The 18,922-nt window shown below is 52.7% G+C and overlaps 2 protein-coding genes across 3 annotated transcripts in view; one reads left to right on the top strand and one right to left on the bottom strand.

Moving 5' to 3' along the window:
• Nucleotides 1–36: 36 nt before the first annotated feature.
• On the bottom strand, nt 37–12,436 carry Dph1 (diphthamide biosynthesis 1). 2 transcript variants are annotated; one of them, XM_026780785.1, is made up of 12 exons: nt 12,332–12,436; nt 8,261–8,413; nt 8,081–8,144; nt 6,435–6,556; nt 5,733–5,890; nt 5,473–5,594; nt 2,762–2,830; nt 2,288–2,444; nt 2,062–2,162; nt 985–1,063; nt 312–446; nt 37–138 (listed from the first exon to the last, which is right to left on the bottom strand). In XM_026780785.1, exons 1-12 carry the CDS (start codon nt 12,390–12,392, stop codon nt 49–51), a joined length of 1,311 nt encoding a protein of 436 aa, XP_026636586.1. In that variant the 5' UTR covers nt 12,393–12,436; the 3' UTR covers nt 37–48. The 2 variants fall into 2 exon arrangements, with proteins under 2 accessions (XP_026636586.1, XP_013202917.2); XM_013347463.2 differs by lacking the exon at nt 12,332–12,436 and adding an exon at nt 11,976–12,010.
• Nucleotides 12,437–15,983: 3,547 nt separating this feature from the next.
• The window catches only part of Rtn4rl1 (reticulon 4 receptor like 1), a 76,982-nt gene continuing 74,043 nt past the window's right edge, over nt 15,984–18,922 (top strand). The window contains exon 1 of the mRNA XM_005349558.3: nt 15,984–16,476. Within this exon, the coding sequence (XP_005349615.1) occupies nt 16,464–16,476 (13 nt within the window). The 5' untranslated portion in view covers nt 15,984–16,463. The remainder of the gene's footprint in view (nt 16,477–18,922) is intronic.

Genomic DNA, 18,922 nt, shown 5'->3' with positions numbered 1-18,922 from the left:
AGACAAAAAGGTGGGGTGTGGCCGTAAATACCTGCGGCTGGAGACGCCTCAGGGAGCCGGCGGGGCAGCCTTCCGGTCTGCGCAGTTGCAACCCCCACAGGCCGGGGCTGGAGACGGGCCTCGGGAGCCCTGCTGCACCTGAGGGAGGAGGCACAGCCGGGTCTCACTACTGCGACCTCCACCCGGCAACCGAGCATTTCCCCCGGTGTCCTCAGGGCGGCGGCCGTGGCTCACGTCGCTGGGGAGGCAGCCTGAAGCCAAGGCTGTGCCTGCAGGATCACAGCTCTGCTATCGGTGAGGTCCCCGCCTACCTTGCCGAGCTGGCCAAGACCCCGGGGTCCTGGGTCCCGACCGTGATTCACAGTCCATGGCCCTAAAGAGCTGCCGGCGTAGAAGTCCATAGGGTAGGGCTGCTGCCAGGAAATGTCCTTCAGGGCCACGGCCGCCTAGGGAAGAAAATGACAGCCATACTTTTTTTTTTTTTTGGCTTCTGCATTAGTAAATCTGACCAAAGCCTAAGAAGGGTATTATCTATTATTACAGAATATATACTACAAAAAGGAAATGTGAGGTAAGACTCTCATTTACACAGAGAATCAGGTGTGGTGGCTCTTGCCTCCCAGCACTGCAGTTTCGGCCATCCTGGGTATTAAGACCAATTTGTTTGTTTGTTTTTTTTTTTTTTTTTTGAGACAGGGTCTCTCTGTATAACAGTCCCGGCTGTCCTGAAACTCGCTCTGTAGATCAGGCTGGCCTCGAACTCACTGAGATTCGCCTGCCTCTGCCTTCCAAGTGTTGGAATTAAAAGTATGTGCTACCACTGCCCGGCTGGCCAGTTCTTAAATACACAAACCAACAAAACTACGAAGCAAGATGGTGGCCCAACCTCGGAACATGCTTACCCATGCCAGCCATCCCACAAGCCTTCCCTGACAGAATGTACAAAGTTCACTCCCCAGCAGATTTTCCAAATGTAGTTGTTACCTCGTAGGGTGTCAGCAGTGGCTTGGAAAAGGCTGAACCCCAGTCAATGGATAGGCGTGGACATGCCACCTGCACCCACCTAAGAAGAGAAGTCAGGAAGACTTGACATGGAGCCTAGTGGTTGTGGCCCATGCCTTTAATCTTAGCACTCAGGAGGCAGAGGCAGGCAACCTCAGTGAGTTCGAGGCCAGCCTGGTCTACAGACTGAGTTCCAGGACAGCCAGAGCTGTTTCACAGAGAAACCCTGTCTCAAAAAACGGGGGAAAAAAAGACGCCATGGAGAGCACCTCTCTCTGAGATACCACACTGAAAAACATGACTATTTGGACCATTTTTACATTTTTAAACAGTATGTATTGATTCATTGTTGTTAAGAGTACTATATACTGTTGGGAAGGTAACTCTAAAGTGCTTGCCTTGTAAGCCAAGGAGTTGACCTTAACTCCTAGATCTACTGCATTTAAAAAATGGAAAAAAAAAGTGTGTATGTGTCATATACACTTGTACCCCAGCACTAGGGAGGCCCAGACAGATGGATTGCAAGCTCCAGGTCAGTGAGAGACCCTGTCTCAGAAAATTTAAAAGAGAGAGAGAGAGGGTGGACAGCACCTGAAGGTGGACACCAGAGCTCCACATATGCACCAGCTGGGGCGGTGGTGGCACATGTGAGTTTGAGGCCCGCCTGGTCTACAGAGCAAGTTCCAGTATTGCCAGAGAAACCCTATCTCCACCTTAAGTGAATCAAATTCAGGTTATCAGACCTTTACTCCATAAGGCCTCTCCCCAGGCCCCTAAGAGCCTTCTGGGGGTAGTTCTTCTGTGGGCGGTTACCCCCTTAGAACCAAAGTTTGAACACAGTACCCTCAAACTCACCCACCAGACTACCTTGATGATCAGACAAAGCAGTGGCTCATGGTCAAGGATGGCCCCTGTTAGATAAGTGCTTGATAAACATTAAAATTTCAGGACCACATATGCAATCGCCATTGGCTGTGGCCTTAAGTCAGTGCTGGGCAGAACCTCGTTTCTAAGCTCCCTTTAGCCGGTCACCCTACAGAGGCAGATGAGGGAACTCACACATCCACCTCAGGAAGTAGGCTGAGCTTGCTGGGGAAGATCTCAGAGAGCAGAAGCCTCACGAAGGGAAGTCCCAAGTCTTTGAGCCGAGATTCCAAGTGCTGTTAGGAGAAGGGAGCCCAACTGGAGTCTCTGATGAAACAGCCAAAGCTAGATACCTTGGCCTACAGATTTCTCCAGCTACTTTCCTGTTGGTCCCCTTCCTCCTGATGCCGAACCCTCTCACCTCCAGGATCTTGGGACTACCCTGGCGACCCAAAGTTCCCAGAATAAGGCCCCAGGACTTGGCCGAGCGTGCTGCAGCAATGGCTTCCTGGCGAATGGCTTGCATGCGCTGGTGATCATAGTGCTCTCTGGAGAGGACTTTGCTATATGGGTCATACCTGGAAAGGTGGCCAGGATCACCGTGATAGTCAGAGTCACACTGTCTGAGAGAGTTCCTAACACAGGATCTAAGCAAGGAATTAAGGAATCTGGCCCCAGGCAGGAATCCACATTATTACTGAGGAGATCAGTCCCCCAGCTAGGGCAGGGGAGAGGAAGGGAGTGTTTTAGGAGCAGTTTGGGGTCTAAATTCCAGATGTGCCTCAGCCAGGGATGGCTGCCATTTAGTGAACAGGGGATGTGGAATAGCCTATGAGGGCCTCCAGGGCAGAGATTCTCACCCTGCCACAGATGTTCAGCCCTCCCCAGCCCATACCTGTAAGCAGGGACATTAGGGTTGGCAATCATGACAGACTCCAGATGGAAACGGCCATCTCCAAGATACCTGCAGGGTGGAAAGAGTATGTAAGTGGGCTGGAGAGATGGCTCAGAGGTTAAGAGCACTGCCTGCTCTTCCAAAGGTCCTGAGTTCAATTCCCAGCAACCACATGGTGGCTCACAACCATCTGAAACAAGATCTGATGCCCTCTTCTGGCCTGCAGGCAGACACACAGACAGAATATTGTATACATAATAAATAAAATATTTTTTAAAAAAAAGAGTATGTAAGTGTGGTATGGGGTAGCACAGGGGTACCCCAGCTTATAGGTCCAGATGACTGAGTCCTCAGCCACCCATGCTGCTGAGACAGTTCTCAGTTCACATTAGGGCCTCTCATATGTACAGCAAGGAGCTGGACTTAGATGCCTGGAAAACACCTCTAGCTGTGCATAGAGTCTTCCGAGAGAAAAGTAAAGGAAGTGCCAAGTCTGATGACAGGCCACCTGAACTCAGGAAAGCCTAATGTGAAAGGTAAAGGACAGTTCCTCTTTTATTATGCACAACACAGACATAAATTATGGTCAGAGTAGGCAGTGGTGGTGCACACCTTTAATCCCAGCACTCAGGAGTCAGAGGCAGGGGGATCTCTGGATCTCTGAGAGTTCAAGGCCAGCCTGGTCTACAGAGCTACAGGAGAAACCCTGACTCAGAAAAAATAGATAGATAGATAGATAGATAGATAGATAGATAGATAGATAGATAGATAGATAATAAAGAGAGAGGGAAGGAAGGAAGGAGAGAGAAAGAGAAAGAAGCTGGGTGGTGGTCTACCAGGCAGTATTGGTGCACGCCTTTAAACCCAGCACTCCGGAGACAGAAGGCAGATCTCTGCGTTTGAGGTCAGCCTGGTCTACAGAGTGAGTTCCAGGGCAGTCAAAGCTACATAGGGAAACCCTATTTCAAATCCAAAGCAAATGAAATTTTTTTTTTTGAGTGTATATAGGCTGCAGAGGAGTTCCAGGGTACACAGAGGCTACTCTAGACCCAGATCAGCACTGGCCCAGTAGTTATAACAACTGCTATTTCCTGGTCTTCTGATTTGTCAGGTACAGTGACTCATGTCCTTTTTTCCTTGACTTTTTTGTTTGTTTGTTTTGAGACAGGGTTTCTCTGTGTAGCCTGGGCTGTCCTGGAACTAGCTCTATACACCAGGCTGGCCTTGAACTCATGTACCCCCACTGCCCCGCTAGTGCCTCATGCCTTTAATCCCAGAACTTGAGAGGCTGAGAGGCAGGGGGATCTCTATGAATTTGAGGCTAACCTGGGCAACACAGTGAATTCCAGGATAGCCAAGGCTACACAGTGAGATCCTGTCTCAAAGAATAAAACAAAACCCACTTGCTCAAAGCTACACAGTATCAAGCAATGCATCTGAGATTTGACACCAGGCTTCCCCACTTGGCTACACTGAACATACCCTCCGAGATGCACTCTCTTATAGTCCCTTCCTGAGACCTGGAGAGTCCAGAGCTTATAAGAGAATTCATGGGGGGGGGGGGGGCTGGAGAGATGGCTCAGGGGTTAAGAGCATTGCCTGCTCTTCCAAAGGTCCTGAGTTCAATTCCCAGCAACCACATGGTGGCTCACAACCATCTGAAACAAGATCTGATGCCCTCTTCTGGCCTGCAGGCAGACACACAAACAGAATATTGTATACATAATAAATAAATAAAATATAAAATAAAATAAAAAAAAATTCATCGGTGGTAGCTGCTCTCTCTCTTTTTATATTTATTTATTATATGTATAGCATTTCTTCCACGTGTGCTTGCAAGCCAGAAGGGGGCTCCAGGTCTCATTATAGATGGCTGTGAGCCACCATGTGGTTGCTTAGAATTGAACTCAGGACCTCTGGAAGAGCAGTCAGTGCTCTTAACCTCTGAGCCATCTCTCCAGCCCCCTCCCCCCCAGACCATACATCCTTCTGAGGCCTGCACTCAAGAGTGTCTCCCTCACTGCACATCTTGAAGCCCCGGATGATGGGCATCCTTTATGCTGGCACACATACTTGGGGAATGGCCCTCAGGGAACAGGGCTGCCAGGTCTGACCTGCGGAAGGCCTGCCTATAAGTGAGCCTAAAGGCAGAGTATCCTATTCGGGTGTAGCAAAACCTGTGGGACCAGCACCCAAAGCTCTCAGAGGTGGGACTGAGCCACAGTGCCCCACCCACCACTCTTGCCATTAGCTAGGAAAGGACTCCCCTCCCAACCAGAGTCAGAACCAGAGGAGCTGTCGGCTCGGCTCGGAGGCTGGCTGCATTCACACAACATTAAGCATTTCCATTACCTAAAATAATTAGGCGGCAGGAGACACGCTGCTCCTGCTTGTTAGCTGTCCGGATGCTAAATTAATGGGGCTGCAGCCTGGGCGTGCCCATCCATCTTCTCCAATTATATTCCCTCCACTTCTACCCATCCCGATCCCCCCATCAGGCCATCTGAGTTCCGTCTCCACCCTAGGCATAGCCGTCTGGATAGAAGATGGAACACCGGGAAGGTGCAGGTAAACCTCAAGTGTGGTCCCCACCTGCCCTCCCCCCCCCCCTTGCAAGGTGACCTTGAGCGCACAGGTTAGGAGCTTTAGACCCAGCCTCTTTTCCTGCATCAGGAGCCTGAGGCTTCTTCCCTGAGTGGGTTCTAACTTACACAACAGCTTCTACTTCCTTGGGCAGTCGAGGGGATGTGCAGCCGAGGATCTCCCCAGGGGACAGGGGCTTGCACTGTGGGACACTGACATGATAATCAGCTTGCAGCTCCTGTGCAGCTGCCTGTATTGACAATGAGGGAAGGGAAATAAGTCACTGGGAGAAATTCAGGGCCAGAGGAAGAGGTCAGAGCAGCAGGCACAGGAGCCAGGAGCACCCTGGAGTACCTTCTCTACCCCCATGGGATGCTGGCAAACTTACCTGCAGAGTTGACACAAACTGAATGGTGCTGACCAGAGCAAGGGAGCTGCCTGGGGTAAAGGTGAGGCGGACAGAGTCCAGAAGGTGGGCTGTATCTATCCGGATATCCACAAAGACATACAACACACGGAAATCTTGAACTGATGTATCCATGGGAACTACAGAGAAGAGTTCAAAACACTGTTCTAAAAGGCAGGAGGAGCAGGGAGCCTTGCCCAGTCCCAGTGGCTTCGGCTTGGGGGAGATTAGGAGAGAAGGGCGGGTCACAGTCTCCTAGAACTCTTCCTCATCACTTAGCTGGGTACCCAGCCTATTCTACCACCAAAAGCCTTCCTTTCAAACACCTGCATCTGCCAGGTGTGGCAACGCACACCTGCAATCCTAGCAGCTGGGAGGCCAAAACAGAAGGACAGCTGTTAGGTTCCAGGCCTTCCTGAGCTACAGAGTGAGACTGTCTCACAGAAACAAACAAAAACATGAAACATGCACAGCATGTTTGAGTACTGTCTCAGTGAGACAGCAGCATGATTTCCAAGGCAGCCAAATCCAGAGGAAAGAGCCACCCGCAAAGCAGAAAGGCTGAAGTCATCCTGGAAACCAGAAGGGATTCTGGGCTTGCAAGCAGGACAAGAGCACATGACAGAGAAGGTTACCCAGCAGCCTGCCTCCCTGCCAGTACTCTGGTGTCCCAGCCCACCATACCTAGACAGCTGTGGCCATAGTGCACCAGAAAGTCGACTCCCAAGGCCCTTGCAGTAAAGTCATCTACACAGCAAGCCCCATAGGTCACGTCGCCCATCACCACCACTTCAGCCTTTGTGAACCTGTAGGGGTGGGGTTGAGGAAACCATGGGACGGTGACACAGAATGAGTCTGGAGACAGTCCTAGCTCTGGAGGTGTCTCAGGACCGAGCTCTTCTTTCCCCACATCTTCCAAGTCCTTGAGTTGGCAGCTGCCAACCAAGAGTAGGAGGGGTGCAGCTGCCACCTCCCTCAGCCCTGGCAGCAGCTCCTGGAACAGTTGCTATGTGAGGATACGCCTGCAGCACCCTGCCCAGCCCTAGACTGCAAGCAGGACCCTACCCGACAGAAGTGTGTGCGCAGAGCCCAACACAGACCACCCCCCAGATTCTGACTCATTATACCCAGGCAACAAAAGATCTCCCCACCCTCCCTCACAAGCACTGGCACTGTTGTCTGCGTGGGCATGGATGCATGGATACGTAACGGCCTCCCCCTGCCCAGACCCCACCAACTCCCCACCCTTAGGCAAGGCCATGGGTGCCCAGGATGGGAAAGACCCATGCACAGCTCGCCCACAGCACATGGAGCTGCCCACACCCCTCATGCATCAGGACGAGTGGGCTCTGGACAGCACATTGTTATGAGATCTGTTGCCAGGGCTGAATCACTAAGGGGGCAGGGTGGGTAGGAAAGACCCTGTACCCTAAACTCACCGCTGGAACAGCAGGAGGCTGAGTTCTCCCAGGAGGAGCCCATACCTGGGCACAGATGCTGGTTCTGTGACTGGGTTCCCCCAGTCTTCCTCTAGGGTGTAGTGGGGGAAGCTAACCGGCTGCCAATCTGCCCCCTCTTCCACCCCTTCCCCAAATCAGGCTGTGCACAGAAGCAGATTATTCAGCTCCTTAGAATGCAGCCCAGGCTCTGAGTCAGCCAGAGCACTTAATTTTTTATAGATTAAAATGTATGCAAATTGGCCTGAGCCCCAGAGAGCATCCCCAAGGGGCAAAAGGGTGGGAGCAGGGAAGTGGGTCCGTGGTGGCAGGGAGGGAGAGGGGTGAGGGCAGCAGCAGGGAAGTGGGAGGTTCTCAGCAGGAGATGACCTCCCCTTTCTACAATCCCTTCCCTGTGCTCCTGCTGGCTCCAGATGGCTGAGCACTGTTCCCCCACCCCCCAGCAATGGCTCATTGTCATGAAGAAACTTAGAAGGAGGGGGTAGAAGAACTGAATACCTTTCCCCAGGCATCTCTCTCCTCTGCCACCCTTGCCTACTCCCACCCAAACTGAGCCAGAGAAAAAGAGGCACCCTCTTCGACTCCCCAACCTCTTACCCCTCCTCTCTGCTCCCCTTAACAGCAGACCCTTACCCATTTAGGTTCCTCCCAGATGCTACCACCTGCTCTGGCCTAGAAACTAGAATTAACTTCTTTGCCTTAGTCCAGATTATACAGGGCAAGGGAGTTTTGTGTTGAGTTTTCCCCTGTGTGTGTATATATTTGCAGGAGGCTTAGGGGCTAGCCAGTGTGGTCCAGAAGAGAAAAATTAGGCTAACAGGCCTACCTATATTGGGCAAAGACTCAGCTGGCCCTCTAGTGCCCAAGCCTTACCTTTCCAAGATATCCACAATGGTGCAGGCAAAGAGGAGGAGGCCTTCTGGCATTTGTAAGGCCACTGAAAGGCAAAGAAGACATGAAAGCAGAGGGCCAGAGATGGGACACGGGGACATGGCTGTGTCTGAGCAGGTGACCTCTCCAATCTCACCCCAGCTCCATCCTTTGGGGCCTCACCCTTCTTGGCCTGGGCTTGCTGGATCCTCCAGATGGTCTTCGGGATCTCAAAGTTGTAGTTAGAAGGTAGGGCTTGAACAGCAGTCTGTAGCTGGGGGTTGTTCAGGATCTCAGAGGGGATCTGATTGGCCAGTCGACCCCGAGAGATGCGCCCTAGAACAAACATAAGGCTTGGGTCTGCATCTGCCCTAGACCCCAGGCAACCAGAGCCACTTACTTAATCTGTTAATACTAAACTGAAGGCCCATGTTCTAAACACAAAGGACGTCCACCCAGCTTTTGCTTCAATTGAATCATCCTACAAACAGAGATAGCCCATACACCAAGCAAAAACTTGCATAATTTACTTCTATGCCATGAGATCACTAGCATAGAAGTAACCATGAATCATAAACAGGGGTGTGGCTCACCCAAGACTAGAAATGGCACCAAGAAGACTTAAAAGCAAAGGAGTGTCTGGTCACACAACTGCAGTCCCATTGACTTGGCCCACATTGATTAACTCATGCCTTCATCTCTCTTCTCGGTTAAAAGGGGAATAAAGCTGGGAATGGTATGCACACTCAAGGCAGGAGGACTGAGGTGTCAAGACCAACAAGGGGGGATGCCAGCTGGTGGTGGCGCACGCCTTTAATCCCAGCACTCCAAGAGGCAGAGGCAGGTGGATCTCTGTAAGTTTGAGGTCAGCCTGGTCTACAAGAGCTAGTTCCAGGACAGGCCCCAAGAGCTACAGAGAAACCCTGTCTCGAAAAACAAAACAAAACAAAACAAAAAAAGATCAACAAGGACAACACAGGGGTTGGGGATTTAGCTCAGTGGTAGAGCACTTGCCTAGCAAGCCCAAGGCCCTGGGTTCAGTCCTCAGCTTCAGAAAAAAAAAAAAAAAGACAACAACAAGGACAACATAAAAAACCTTGTCTCAAAAAAACAAAAACAAAAACCCATCTCTAAATTTGAGGTTAGCCTGGCGTGCCAAGCCACCCAGAGCGACATAGCGAGACCCAGTCTCAGCAAGCAGCAACAACAAAACCCACAAAAATCAAGGGTGAAGAAAAGGTAAAGTGCTTGTCACATAAGCATGAGGACCCTGAGTTCAGATCCTCCAGCACCCACCACTCCCACACACAAAGCTGATCACAACAACAATACAAAGTCAGGCAATGGTGGCAGTCAGGACCTCTGTGACTTCAATGCCAGCCTGGTCTACAGAGTGAGTTCCAGGACAAAACAGAGCTACTGAGCTATTACACAGAGAAACACTGTCTTGATAAAAAGCTGCTCACAACAGCAGGCCTGTGTTTCCAGAGCTGGCCTGTTGGACAGCCAGTCTAGGCAAATCACTGAGCTCCAGGTTCACTGAAGATGCGGTGCTGCAGATGGCTTAGCAGTTGTGAGCACTGGTTACTGACAACACCCTGAAACTCCAACTCCAGGGGATCCAACACCCATTTCTGGTCTCCCGGGGTCCCTGTGCATGTGTGCATACAGGAAACACACAAACACAAATAAAAAAATAAATCCTTAAAAAACAAGCAAACAGCCAGGCGATGGTGGTGCACGCCTTTAATCCCAGCACCTGGGAGGCAGAGGCAGGCGGATCTCTGTTAGTTCGAAGCCAGCCTGGTCTACAAGAACTAGTTCCAGGACAGGCTCTAAAACTACACTGAAACCCTGTCTCGAAAAAACAAAACAAACAAACAAAAAACCGAAGGTGGAAGACTGGAAAAATGACTCAGGGTAACGGTGCCTGCCTCTAAGCCTGAGGACCTGGGTTCAATTCCCTGACCCCTATGGTAAGAAAAGAACTGACTCCCTTGAGTGATGTTATGATCTCCACACAATGCTGCTGTACAGTTGTGTGTGCACACAATACATACACAACAAATAAATGTTTATTTTATTCTTTTTTCTCTGAGATAGGGTCTCTCTGTGTAGTCTTGGCTGTTGTAGAACTCACTCTGTAGACCAGGCTGGCCTCAAACTCAGAAATCCACCTGCCTCTGCCAGGATTAAAGGTGTACCACCCTGCCTGGCTTAAAAAAATTTTTTTAATTAAAAAGGTGGAGAGCAAGGCACCTGACACTGACCTCTGGTCTATATACACATGTATGCACGCACGCGCACACACACACACGGGGCCCACACAGACCACACACTTGCACGCACACACACAAAATTAAGCTGGGCATGGTACAGAAGGCCTGTAATCCCTGCTATTTAGGCAGGTAGGAAAATCAAAAGTTCACAGCCGGGGTTAGTTGTATAACTCAGGCTGCTTGCTTAGCATGTACAAGGTCCTGGGTTCAATCCCCGGTATCTTATCTCCTCTCTCTCTCTCTGGTCCTGGGCTCAATCCCCAGTATCTTATCTCCTCTCTCTCCCCCTCTCTCTGGTCCTGGGTTCAATCCACAGTATCTCCTCTCTCTCTCTGTAATTTTTTAAAATTTGGGTGGTGGCGGTCATGCTTACTCGTTTAGGTTACAGTGAAACGCTGTCTCAAAGCAGCCACAATTGGCGGCAGAGGGGGGCAGTTCAGTCGTTAAGAGCACTTTTGCTTTTCTAAAGGCCCAGCGTTTGAGTCCCAACACCCTCATTGGGCAGCTCATAACCACTCCAGCTCCAGGGGAATCTGACAGTTTCTTCCTACCTCTTCTGTCACCCACACAGGCGACACACATACACATAAGTAAAAGAAAACTTTTTAAAAAACCTCTTTTAAAGGGAAATAAACTCCATACATTGAATTAACAAGTTCCCTAGTCTGTATCCCTTATGTTTGTTCAAGGGCAGAAAGAACACACTTTAGTACTATCAGAGGACAAACAGATAAGAAGAGTGACCTTACACATTAGGAGGAACATTCTAGCCTGGGCAGAGAGGTATATAAATAAGCCCTCGAACAAAAAGAAAACAGTGAAGCCAGCAGGATAGCCTAGAGGCCTGTATCCAAACCTGAGGATCTGGGCTCCATCCCTGGGACCCACACAAAGGGAGAAAATTGACTCCATTAGCTGTCCTTTGACCCCCATAGGCACTGTGACACACACGTCAAATAAATAAGTAAAATGAATGTGTAAAAAATCTAAATTTTAAAAAATATTCCATTTCTGTTTTTTTTTTTTTTTTTTTAAAAAAAAACAAAACTTATGCTCACCAGCAAGGAATTATCCTGGCCATCCTATTCTCCCAGCACAGGGTCTTACTAGGAGCCAAACAGTTTGAAGATGTGAAAAGACAAGAAATAAATTTAGTCATCCGTACCTACAGAGCCTGTGTTAGACAGCAGAACTTCTGCTGGGGTCCCTATGATAGGAGGACCTCCCAGACCTGTCCACTCATCTACTGTGGTGGAGGGCTGTATTGAAGAACTCTATAGCCTGGTAGGCTGGGGCCCTGAGACCACATTTAAATATTACCGCTGTCACAACATTTGGTCAGTTGTTTTCATGGCTTTGGACAAACTAGCTTAGATTTGACCGCTTCCCGGCAGAATCTCTTAGACAGGTCCAACTCCCTTGCAGTCTTTTTGGACGGGGCACACGTACTAGCGGGAGGAGCAGTAGGCACCTCCTCCTTTTTCAAGGATGTCACCTTCTGTTTTCATCAGTGCACCTCGCCCCCCAGTTGAGTAGAGATCCTTAGGCCAGGGTAGTACTTTAGTCCTTATACCTAGCACAGGGCTGGCATTTAGTGGGCGCTGGTTAGTGAAGGATACCTGGTGAAGGATACCAAGCGCCTCTTCGCAGAAATAAAACCATTCCTTCCGAGTCCACTTGTAAAACGCGACACGCACCCTTCCCTCTGGATCTGTCTTACTGATACTCTTCCGGAGTCAGTCTGCCAGCCCGGACTGGGTGTAATTCCACCTTGAGGATCATAAAGTCCCAGGAGGGACAGCTCTTCCCGTCCCGAAAGACTGGGTCCCTGGGTCTCTGGTGACGGGAGTCCAAAACTTCTAACAGCATGAGACTCTCGGGTCTCAAGGAGAAAGGAGTCACCTTCCGCCCTGTCCCTGACCTGGGGGTCCCACCCGAGATGCAAAGCCTTCAGACACAGCGTTGCTGCACCCACCTCTGCCAGGGCCGACTCGGCTTCCTGGCTCCGCTGTCTCGGAAACAATCAGCGCCGCCATCACCCCCGGAGCCCACGTGGGGACCAAAAAGGCAGTGCTGGAAGAACGCGGAGAACCCAGGCAGCACTATCGACAGCCGAGCGGCAGGCAGAGGGCGGGGACTCTCGCAGGGCGGAGACAAAAGGGAGATGTGGGCGGTGCTACAATGTGCCGCCTTCGGTCCAAAAGGTCTGGACTCTCAGGACACTCCGGTCCTCTAGTGGTCTCAAGACCACTGCAGTTGCCTTCTGAACGACTTTGTCCCCACGCTCTTCCCTGGCCTGGTTCAAAGCTGTCACTGGCCGATAAGTGTGCCTGAGAGAGTTCTGCCGATCTTCCTGTTGCTCCCCACCCTCACCCTTGTTCTTTTTTGGTAAGCAGTAGTCTGTCAGCTGACATAGACACATTCTCTACCCCAGAGGACGCTGCTGTCCCAAAAGAATGGAGCCTTAGTGCCTACCAGCCCAGCTCCCACGCTGAAAATTTGATGTGGATTGCTGTGCGCCCACCATGTGGAGGGTTGATATGGGAGAAGCTGGAAACTATAAGGCTTTCTTGGAAGCATGGGGCAGCCAGAGACCTCCAATTCTCTAAACCTTCTGGGTCCTGGCAAGCTTTGCCCTGTCTAGGCTGTTTTTCAGGCGATATCCTTTTTCCTGATCGGTGGACAGCACTCCTGGGACCCTAAGAGAAGGCAGAGCTGCCAGTGAGACAGCCTCGACCTTTGTAAGAACAGAGCACCTGCAGGGATGACCCTCAGCAGTCAGCACCACAAAGCCGGGTCCCCAGGACTCTAACCCCTCCCCCATCACTCCTATCCTCCTCTCTCTGCAGTGGTACCATGAGCACAGCTGTCCCTTTAAGACAGCTCTGTGGCCTAAGGCTCCCCTGGAGGCCCTCCCTGCTTGGAAACCCCTAATTAAGGTGCGGAGAGACTTAAAAACAAGCAGTCGGGGACAGGCCTTGCCTGGGAGGCTGCTCAGAGGAGAGATGGCTCAGCAGGCTGGGAGTGAGCAGCCAAGGGAAGGGATGGAAAGGGTCGGTGCCCCTCAGTCTGTGCCACTCTGAGGACAGTATGACTCGGCTCAGAATGTGTTCATTGTGGCACAGTCTTTCACCTTGGTGAGAGTCCAGCCTGGGCTTCCCCTGTCTTCCAGCTTTTCTGGACATCTCCCAACCCCTCAGAGTGCAGGGTCTGAGCTCCAGTAGCCAAGTCTGTCCCCTTGGCACACCAAAACCTAGACTCCCTGTGGATGGCTTCCTTTCTGGTTTTCGCTTCAATTTCCATGGTGAAAAGATTGTCACCAGTGGCACAGTGGCTTCTCCCCAGCAACGGCCTCATCCCCTGGGGCCTTTACCTGGTCAAAGGTATGCCCATGTCCTAACATTGCTGTATAGCTTCCATCACTCATGAGCAGCCCTGCCCCCGTTAGGGAGCCAGGTGATACTGAGAAAAACTGCAGTGCAAAACAAAGAATGTGTCCCTAAGACCTTGCCGCACAGGACCCCGTAGCTGCCAATCAGGGTTGAGGATATTTCCATGTGTTCCTGGGTTACTCAGATGTCTGAGTAATTACCGCCTGTTGAGAAGGCAGACTTGATGTACCCCCTCCCCCATTACAGCACAGCGCCCACCTACAGCCACCCTCATCCCCTGGCTGGACTCCAAGTCAGCATCCAGCCCTCCTGAAACCCAAAAATAACTGCTTCTCACACTCACGCCACCCAACTTTACCCAATATATTGGAGTTCGTGGGGCAAGGGGGTCATGGGGAGGCGGCATGGGAAGGTGGGAAAGGAATGGCATACCCTCGTTTGAGCCCACCCTTTATCACTGCTTCCTGGGTGCTCTTGAGCAAGCTGTTTAGCCTCTCTGGGCCTTAGTTTTATGGATTGCCTCCACAGGTCTCGGTGTCCTAGAGTTTAGTCTGCAGAACTCAGGCGGTGCAGGGTCAGAGGAGTTCTACAGCTGGCGGGGACTATGAGAAGGAAGGCTCTGTGTTCCCAACTCTAGCAGGACCAAGCTGAGTTACTAAATAAGGTTACTTTAGATCTTCAAACATTTGTGCCTTCCATCCTTCCTGAGTGCCCTTTCCTCTCAACCTGTTGAACCCAGACTTCAAGGGCACCTTCTCTGAGTCTCCCTCACACCTTATATTGCTTCCTAGTCAGCCCCTTCCTGTATCTGGTAACTTTAGATGCTCTTGAACGTAGCTTGTGGGGCTTCTATCATTTGCTTTTTCGAGACAGGCTTTCTCTGTAGCTTTGGAGCCTGTCCTGGAACTAGCTCTTGTAGACCAGGCTGGCCTCGAACTCACAGAGATCCGCCTGCCTCTGCCTCCCAAGTGCTGGGATTAAAGGCGTGTACCGCCAACACCCAGCTCTATCATTTGCTTTGGATTGTCCTGAGACCGGTGTTCTGACTTTAAACCTTAGGGTACTGAGTACCTGAATGATAACGGCCTTGCTTTTGATCTTCCTATCACGGCCAAGTTTACTCCGCAGAGGAATTCTACTCTCTTGTTCAGAAGACAGCTGTCAAATCAGCTCCATCTCCATGCCGACCGCCACTCCCACCACAGTGAGCTTCTGAAAAACACCCCGCTTGTTTATCTTCCAGGCTCTCATCTGAACTTTTGTCATTTGGTCCTAGAATATAAATTTCAGGAAGACAAGGACCTTCTCTTTTTCACTGACTGAATTCCCACATAGTGTAACGCATGTGTTCAACTGGGTGACCTGGCCCAGTCTTTTTCCCTCTTCCGAAGTCATTCTTGTCTCAGGCCAGTAGGGGGTGCCGGCCTCCACCTAGGATCTCTGCTGGCTTGAGCCTTCCCGGCACTTGGCCCAGAGGGGCCCTTGCAGGACCCGCTTTCCAGAAGATAACCTCCTCCCCGTTAGGAGGATCCTCGCAAGGGCGGGGTCTGTGTAGGACCGGTGGGGACCAGCGGCCCTCCAGCCGGAGATAGTCTACCTGAATTCGCATTAGTTCCTTATAGGATTTTCAACTGGACCTCGATTGCTTGTTGTCCCGCAAATCTACCCCCAAAGAACAGTGTCTTGGGACTCGGGATGGGGAGACCACTATTTTGACAAAGCTGTTCTGGGCGGGCAGGGAAGAGCCGTCGAGCCTCGCAGGAGGAAGGGGCACTGGTCAGAGGGAGACGGGGCAAGGGTGTTGGACTTGTGATCAGGACTCCGGGAGGGCACACGCTTCCAGCCGCTTCTCTCCATGACCTCCAGTCGCGAAGGGCGAGCAGGCGGGGGCTGGGCTGCTGGTGAGTGCTCGGAGAAGCCTGCGGGGCCGGGGAGGGCGGTTCCAGTGGCCCGACGACCCGCCAAGGATTGGGGCAGGTACTTGGACGGACGCGGGCTGAGGATCATCCCCCCGGGGGCAGGTGCAGCGAAAACACCTTGGGAGGCGGCGCCGCACGGCTGAGCGCCGCTGCCCTGGGAATAGGACGGCGCTCCTCACCGCGAGCTGAGAGCACTTTCATAAATTTTGTATGGGAGGCGCTCCGTGAGCGGGGGCGGGGAGCGGAGAGGGAGGGAGGGAACTGAAGAGCGAGGGAGGGAGGGAGGAGGAAGAGAGGTGGGGGAAGCCAGGGGGAGGAAGGGAGGCGCCCCGCTCCGCGGATCGCTCAGTCCTGCAAACGCGCGCCGGGCGCTTCCCCGGGAGCTGGGCTGTGCGAGTGAGCGCCCTTTTGCAGCAACCGCTGCCCGAGGGGGCGGGGAAGAGGGGACTCCGGCCGGCCGGCCAGGGGGCGGCGTCCCCCCCCTCAAAACCGCCTGCAAAGTGTTTGGGGAGGCACAATCAGGCCGACTGCTCGGCGGAGCAAGCCACTCGCCCAGGGGCTGAGCGAGCGCACTGGGTTGGTTGGGAGCGGTTGCTAGCGGGCGCCGGTGCCCTGGGCGCCGGGCTTGGGCTCACCATGCTCCTGCGGGACCGGGTCGCCGGGCACAAGCGGATCCCCGGCTTGCCCCCGCCTCTACGCGCTCGGATTAGCTGCAGCTGGCTCCTAGGGATTTGAATCTGGACCCCAGGAGGGAGTGCGCCTAGGCCGACCTCGGAGCGGCGGCCCCCCGGCCAACATGCTTCGCAAAGGTGAGTGGGAACCGTAGGAGCAAGTTGGAGTTGAATGGAACTAGGCAGAGCCTCAAGTCCCCGGAACCGTCGAGCGCCGGGGAAATGGGTCCAGGAAGCAGACCCCCGCTAGCTGGCTGGCTTTTGTCACAGGCACCCGCCGTGCGCCTGCTGCTGGAGCTGAGATTCCGTTGGTGGCCTGTTGCGAAACATGGGGTTTGTTCGTGGATCGAGTGGCCAGGCCTCAGGGGTCTGTTTCAAGGGCTCAGAGACCAGAGTAGAAGCCTTTAGTAAAAAGGGAGCTGGCCTCCTGGGACCTTTGCTTTGCCATTATAAAGTTTTGCACTTGCAGGCTCCATCCCCTGCGCGGGCACCTGCCACTGCTTCTGCTGCTTCTGCACCGGGTACCAGTGCAGGCAACGGTCAGTTACCGTGCGACCCCGGCGCTCACTGCGGGTCCTAACTCGGCATCTTCCTAGCATCCTAGCCTTATCCCCGGGGACAAGCCCTGAGCACTCAGCGACTGAGGGTGGGGAGTGGCAAGAGCCAGAAGTCCGGTTTCTCAAACTTTCCTTATGTCTGGATCAGAGGGACGCGACAGCGAAGGCCGAGCTGGCAGTGTGCGCGGCCAGAGCCAGGCTCAACTTGACTGGAGCTATCTCGGCGACCACCTCGCCCAGACTCCCCGGCAGCAGGAGCGCAGCAAAGTTGGCGCGGGTGGCGGGGAAGTCCTGCCGCGCCCCCACGTGGTTGCCGTTCTGGGTGCTGTCCCTCGGGTCCAGAAAGGACAGGTGACCACACGTGAGCCCACGGACCTGTCACCCTCCGCTCCCCGCCTCTGCATGTGTTTCTTTGCTCCGAGGTCCCAGTGGGCTGGCTGTGGTGCCCCTCTGGGACCCCTTTGTCCCTAGCCTGGGCCCGGCGGCTGCTGAGCTGCGGTGTCTGCTGCTGGCTGCTCCCGCCCTGCGGGAGCCAGCTGAGGCGGGAGCTCAGGTAGCGGAGGGGCCTGATCCCTGCGCTCCGCGCTCCAGCCTTAATCCGCCCCTGTTTCCATGGCAACAGACCGAGGTGTCGTAAGCACAGGATTCTGACCTCACAGCAGGATGGGGAAGGAGAAAACGGGCAGGGGGAGGTGGTAAAGGTGGGGGAAGCAAAGCCGCTGATGGGCTGACAGAAGTAGATACCCGATGATGGGAGAGAGCCAGATAAGCAGGTCAGACAGGTGGGTGAAAAAGCCACACCTTCCATGTGAGCAGAAAGGGTTGAGTGGTGGTCCAGCCTCAGGCAACCTTGGAGGCTTGGTTGCCCCACCGTGTAAGAACAGTCACAAACTTGTGTATGACTTGTGCCCTCCACGTGGTCGGTACAGTACGGGAGAGGGGGGACGACACACTGCCTTTGGCTGTGGCGTGGGGCAGTTCTCTGCAGTAGTTAGAGGAACTGCTTTGCTGTTGACACCCCAGTTCCTTTCACTGCAGAAAGACACGGAAAGTCATTTCAGACACTCAGCAGTGCTGGAGTGCTGGCCAGTGTGTCGGCACAGGAAGGTGATCTTACAGAGCTGAAGACAGTGGAGTCTGAAAAGCCTGGGCATAGAGCATGTAGACTCCTTCTAGCCGGGAAGGCTTCCCAGGCAATTTTTAAAAGGCTGCCATGTCTGGGCTGCAGGTCTGTGATGGAGATAATGGGGAAGAACTGACATCTCATTTCCCTTCTGGTCTTTTGCCTTTTGGCAGTTTACAGTTAAGAATGAGCCACAAAGCAGCCCACACACTTTAGTTATATGGTTTAGGTGCCCGGGGAGGCTCCAAACAGCCTTCAAGAGCTCTCTAGTATCCTTGCTAGCCAGATGCCCCAGTGCATCCTGGGAGGGGATGCTCCCTGGGAGAAGGCACCTTTCCCTGCTCATGAGGTGGTCACTGGAAGCCTGGTAGTCACGTGTGTTTGCCACTTGGGCTGTTTCTCCCTTCCTGCACAGAAGAGGTTGACTAAGAGAGATTCCATCGATTGAAGTTCACACCTGGGTTGACTTGAAGGAAACAGAGCGGAGAAGCCCTCGCCAAGGCTGAGTGGGGCGTGGGTGGCCTGGAGCCTGCTCATGGGACACCATGAGAGCAAATGACTTGTTCTGGTGCTTTTCCTGGGCAATTTTCTCGTTGGGTCGCTGGTCTGATACCATGGATTTGTCTCTTCTGCACATGGAGAGATGTTCAGATGTGGATTGTAGGTGTATGCCGAAAGCAAAAGTATGCCTCGGGCTAGTGGCAAGGGAGGTGATCATTGAAGTTTCTGTTTGTGGAGTTGCTCCCAAAGGCTCCAAACAGCAAGGTTTACAGGTTGATTTGAGAAGGCAGTTGCCTGGCTGGTGCAGAATCCTGCATGGGGTCCTGGACCTGGGTGAACTTAATAGTTTATGGTTTTGGTTTTTTTGTTTTTTTGTTTTTTGTTGTTGTTGGTTTTTTTTTTT

The sequence above is a fragment of the Microtus ochrogaster genome, chromosome 7 (genome assembly GCF_000317375.1).
Source record: "Microtus ochrogaster isolate Prairie Vole_2 chromosome 7, MicOch1.0, whole genome shotgun sequence".
In the NCBI taxonomy this organism is placed as follows: Eukaryota; Metazoa; Chordata; class Mammalia; order Rodentia; family Cricetidae; genus Microtus; species Microtus ochrogaster.
The sequence above is the reverse complement of the archived record's forward strand: the minus strand, read 5'-3'. Positions and strand labels throughout refer to the sequence as shown.

Coding starts and splice junctions, on each gene's coding strand:
- Dph1 (XM_026780785.1), bottom strand. CDS start 12,392: ATGGCGGCGCTGATTGTTTCCGAGACAGCGGAGCCAGGAAGCCGAGTC. Junction 8,414..12,331: donor CCGAGTCGGCCCTGGCAGAG/GTGGGTGCAGCA, acceptor TGTTTGTTCTAG/GGCGCATCTCTCGGGGTCGA. Junction 6,557..8,080: donor ATTGTGGATATCTTGGAAAG/GTAAGGCTTGGG, acceptor CCACCCCTACAG/GTTCACAAAGGCTGAAGTGG.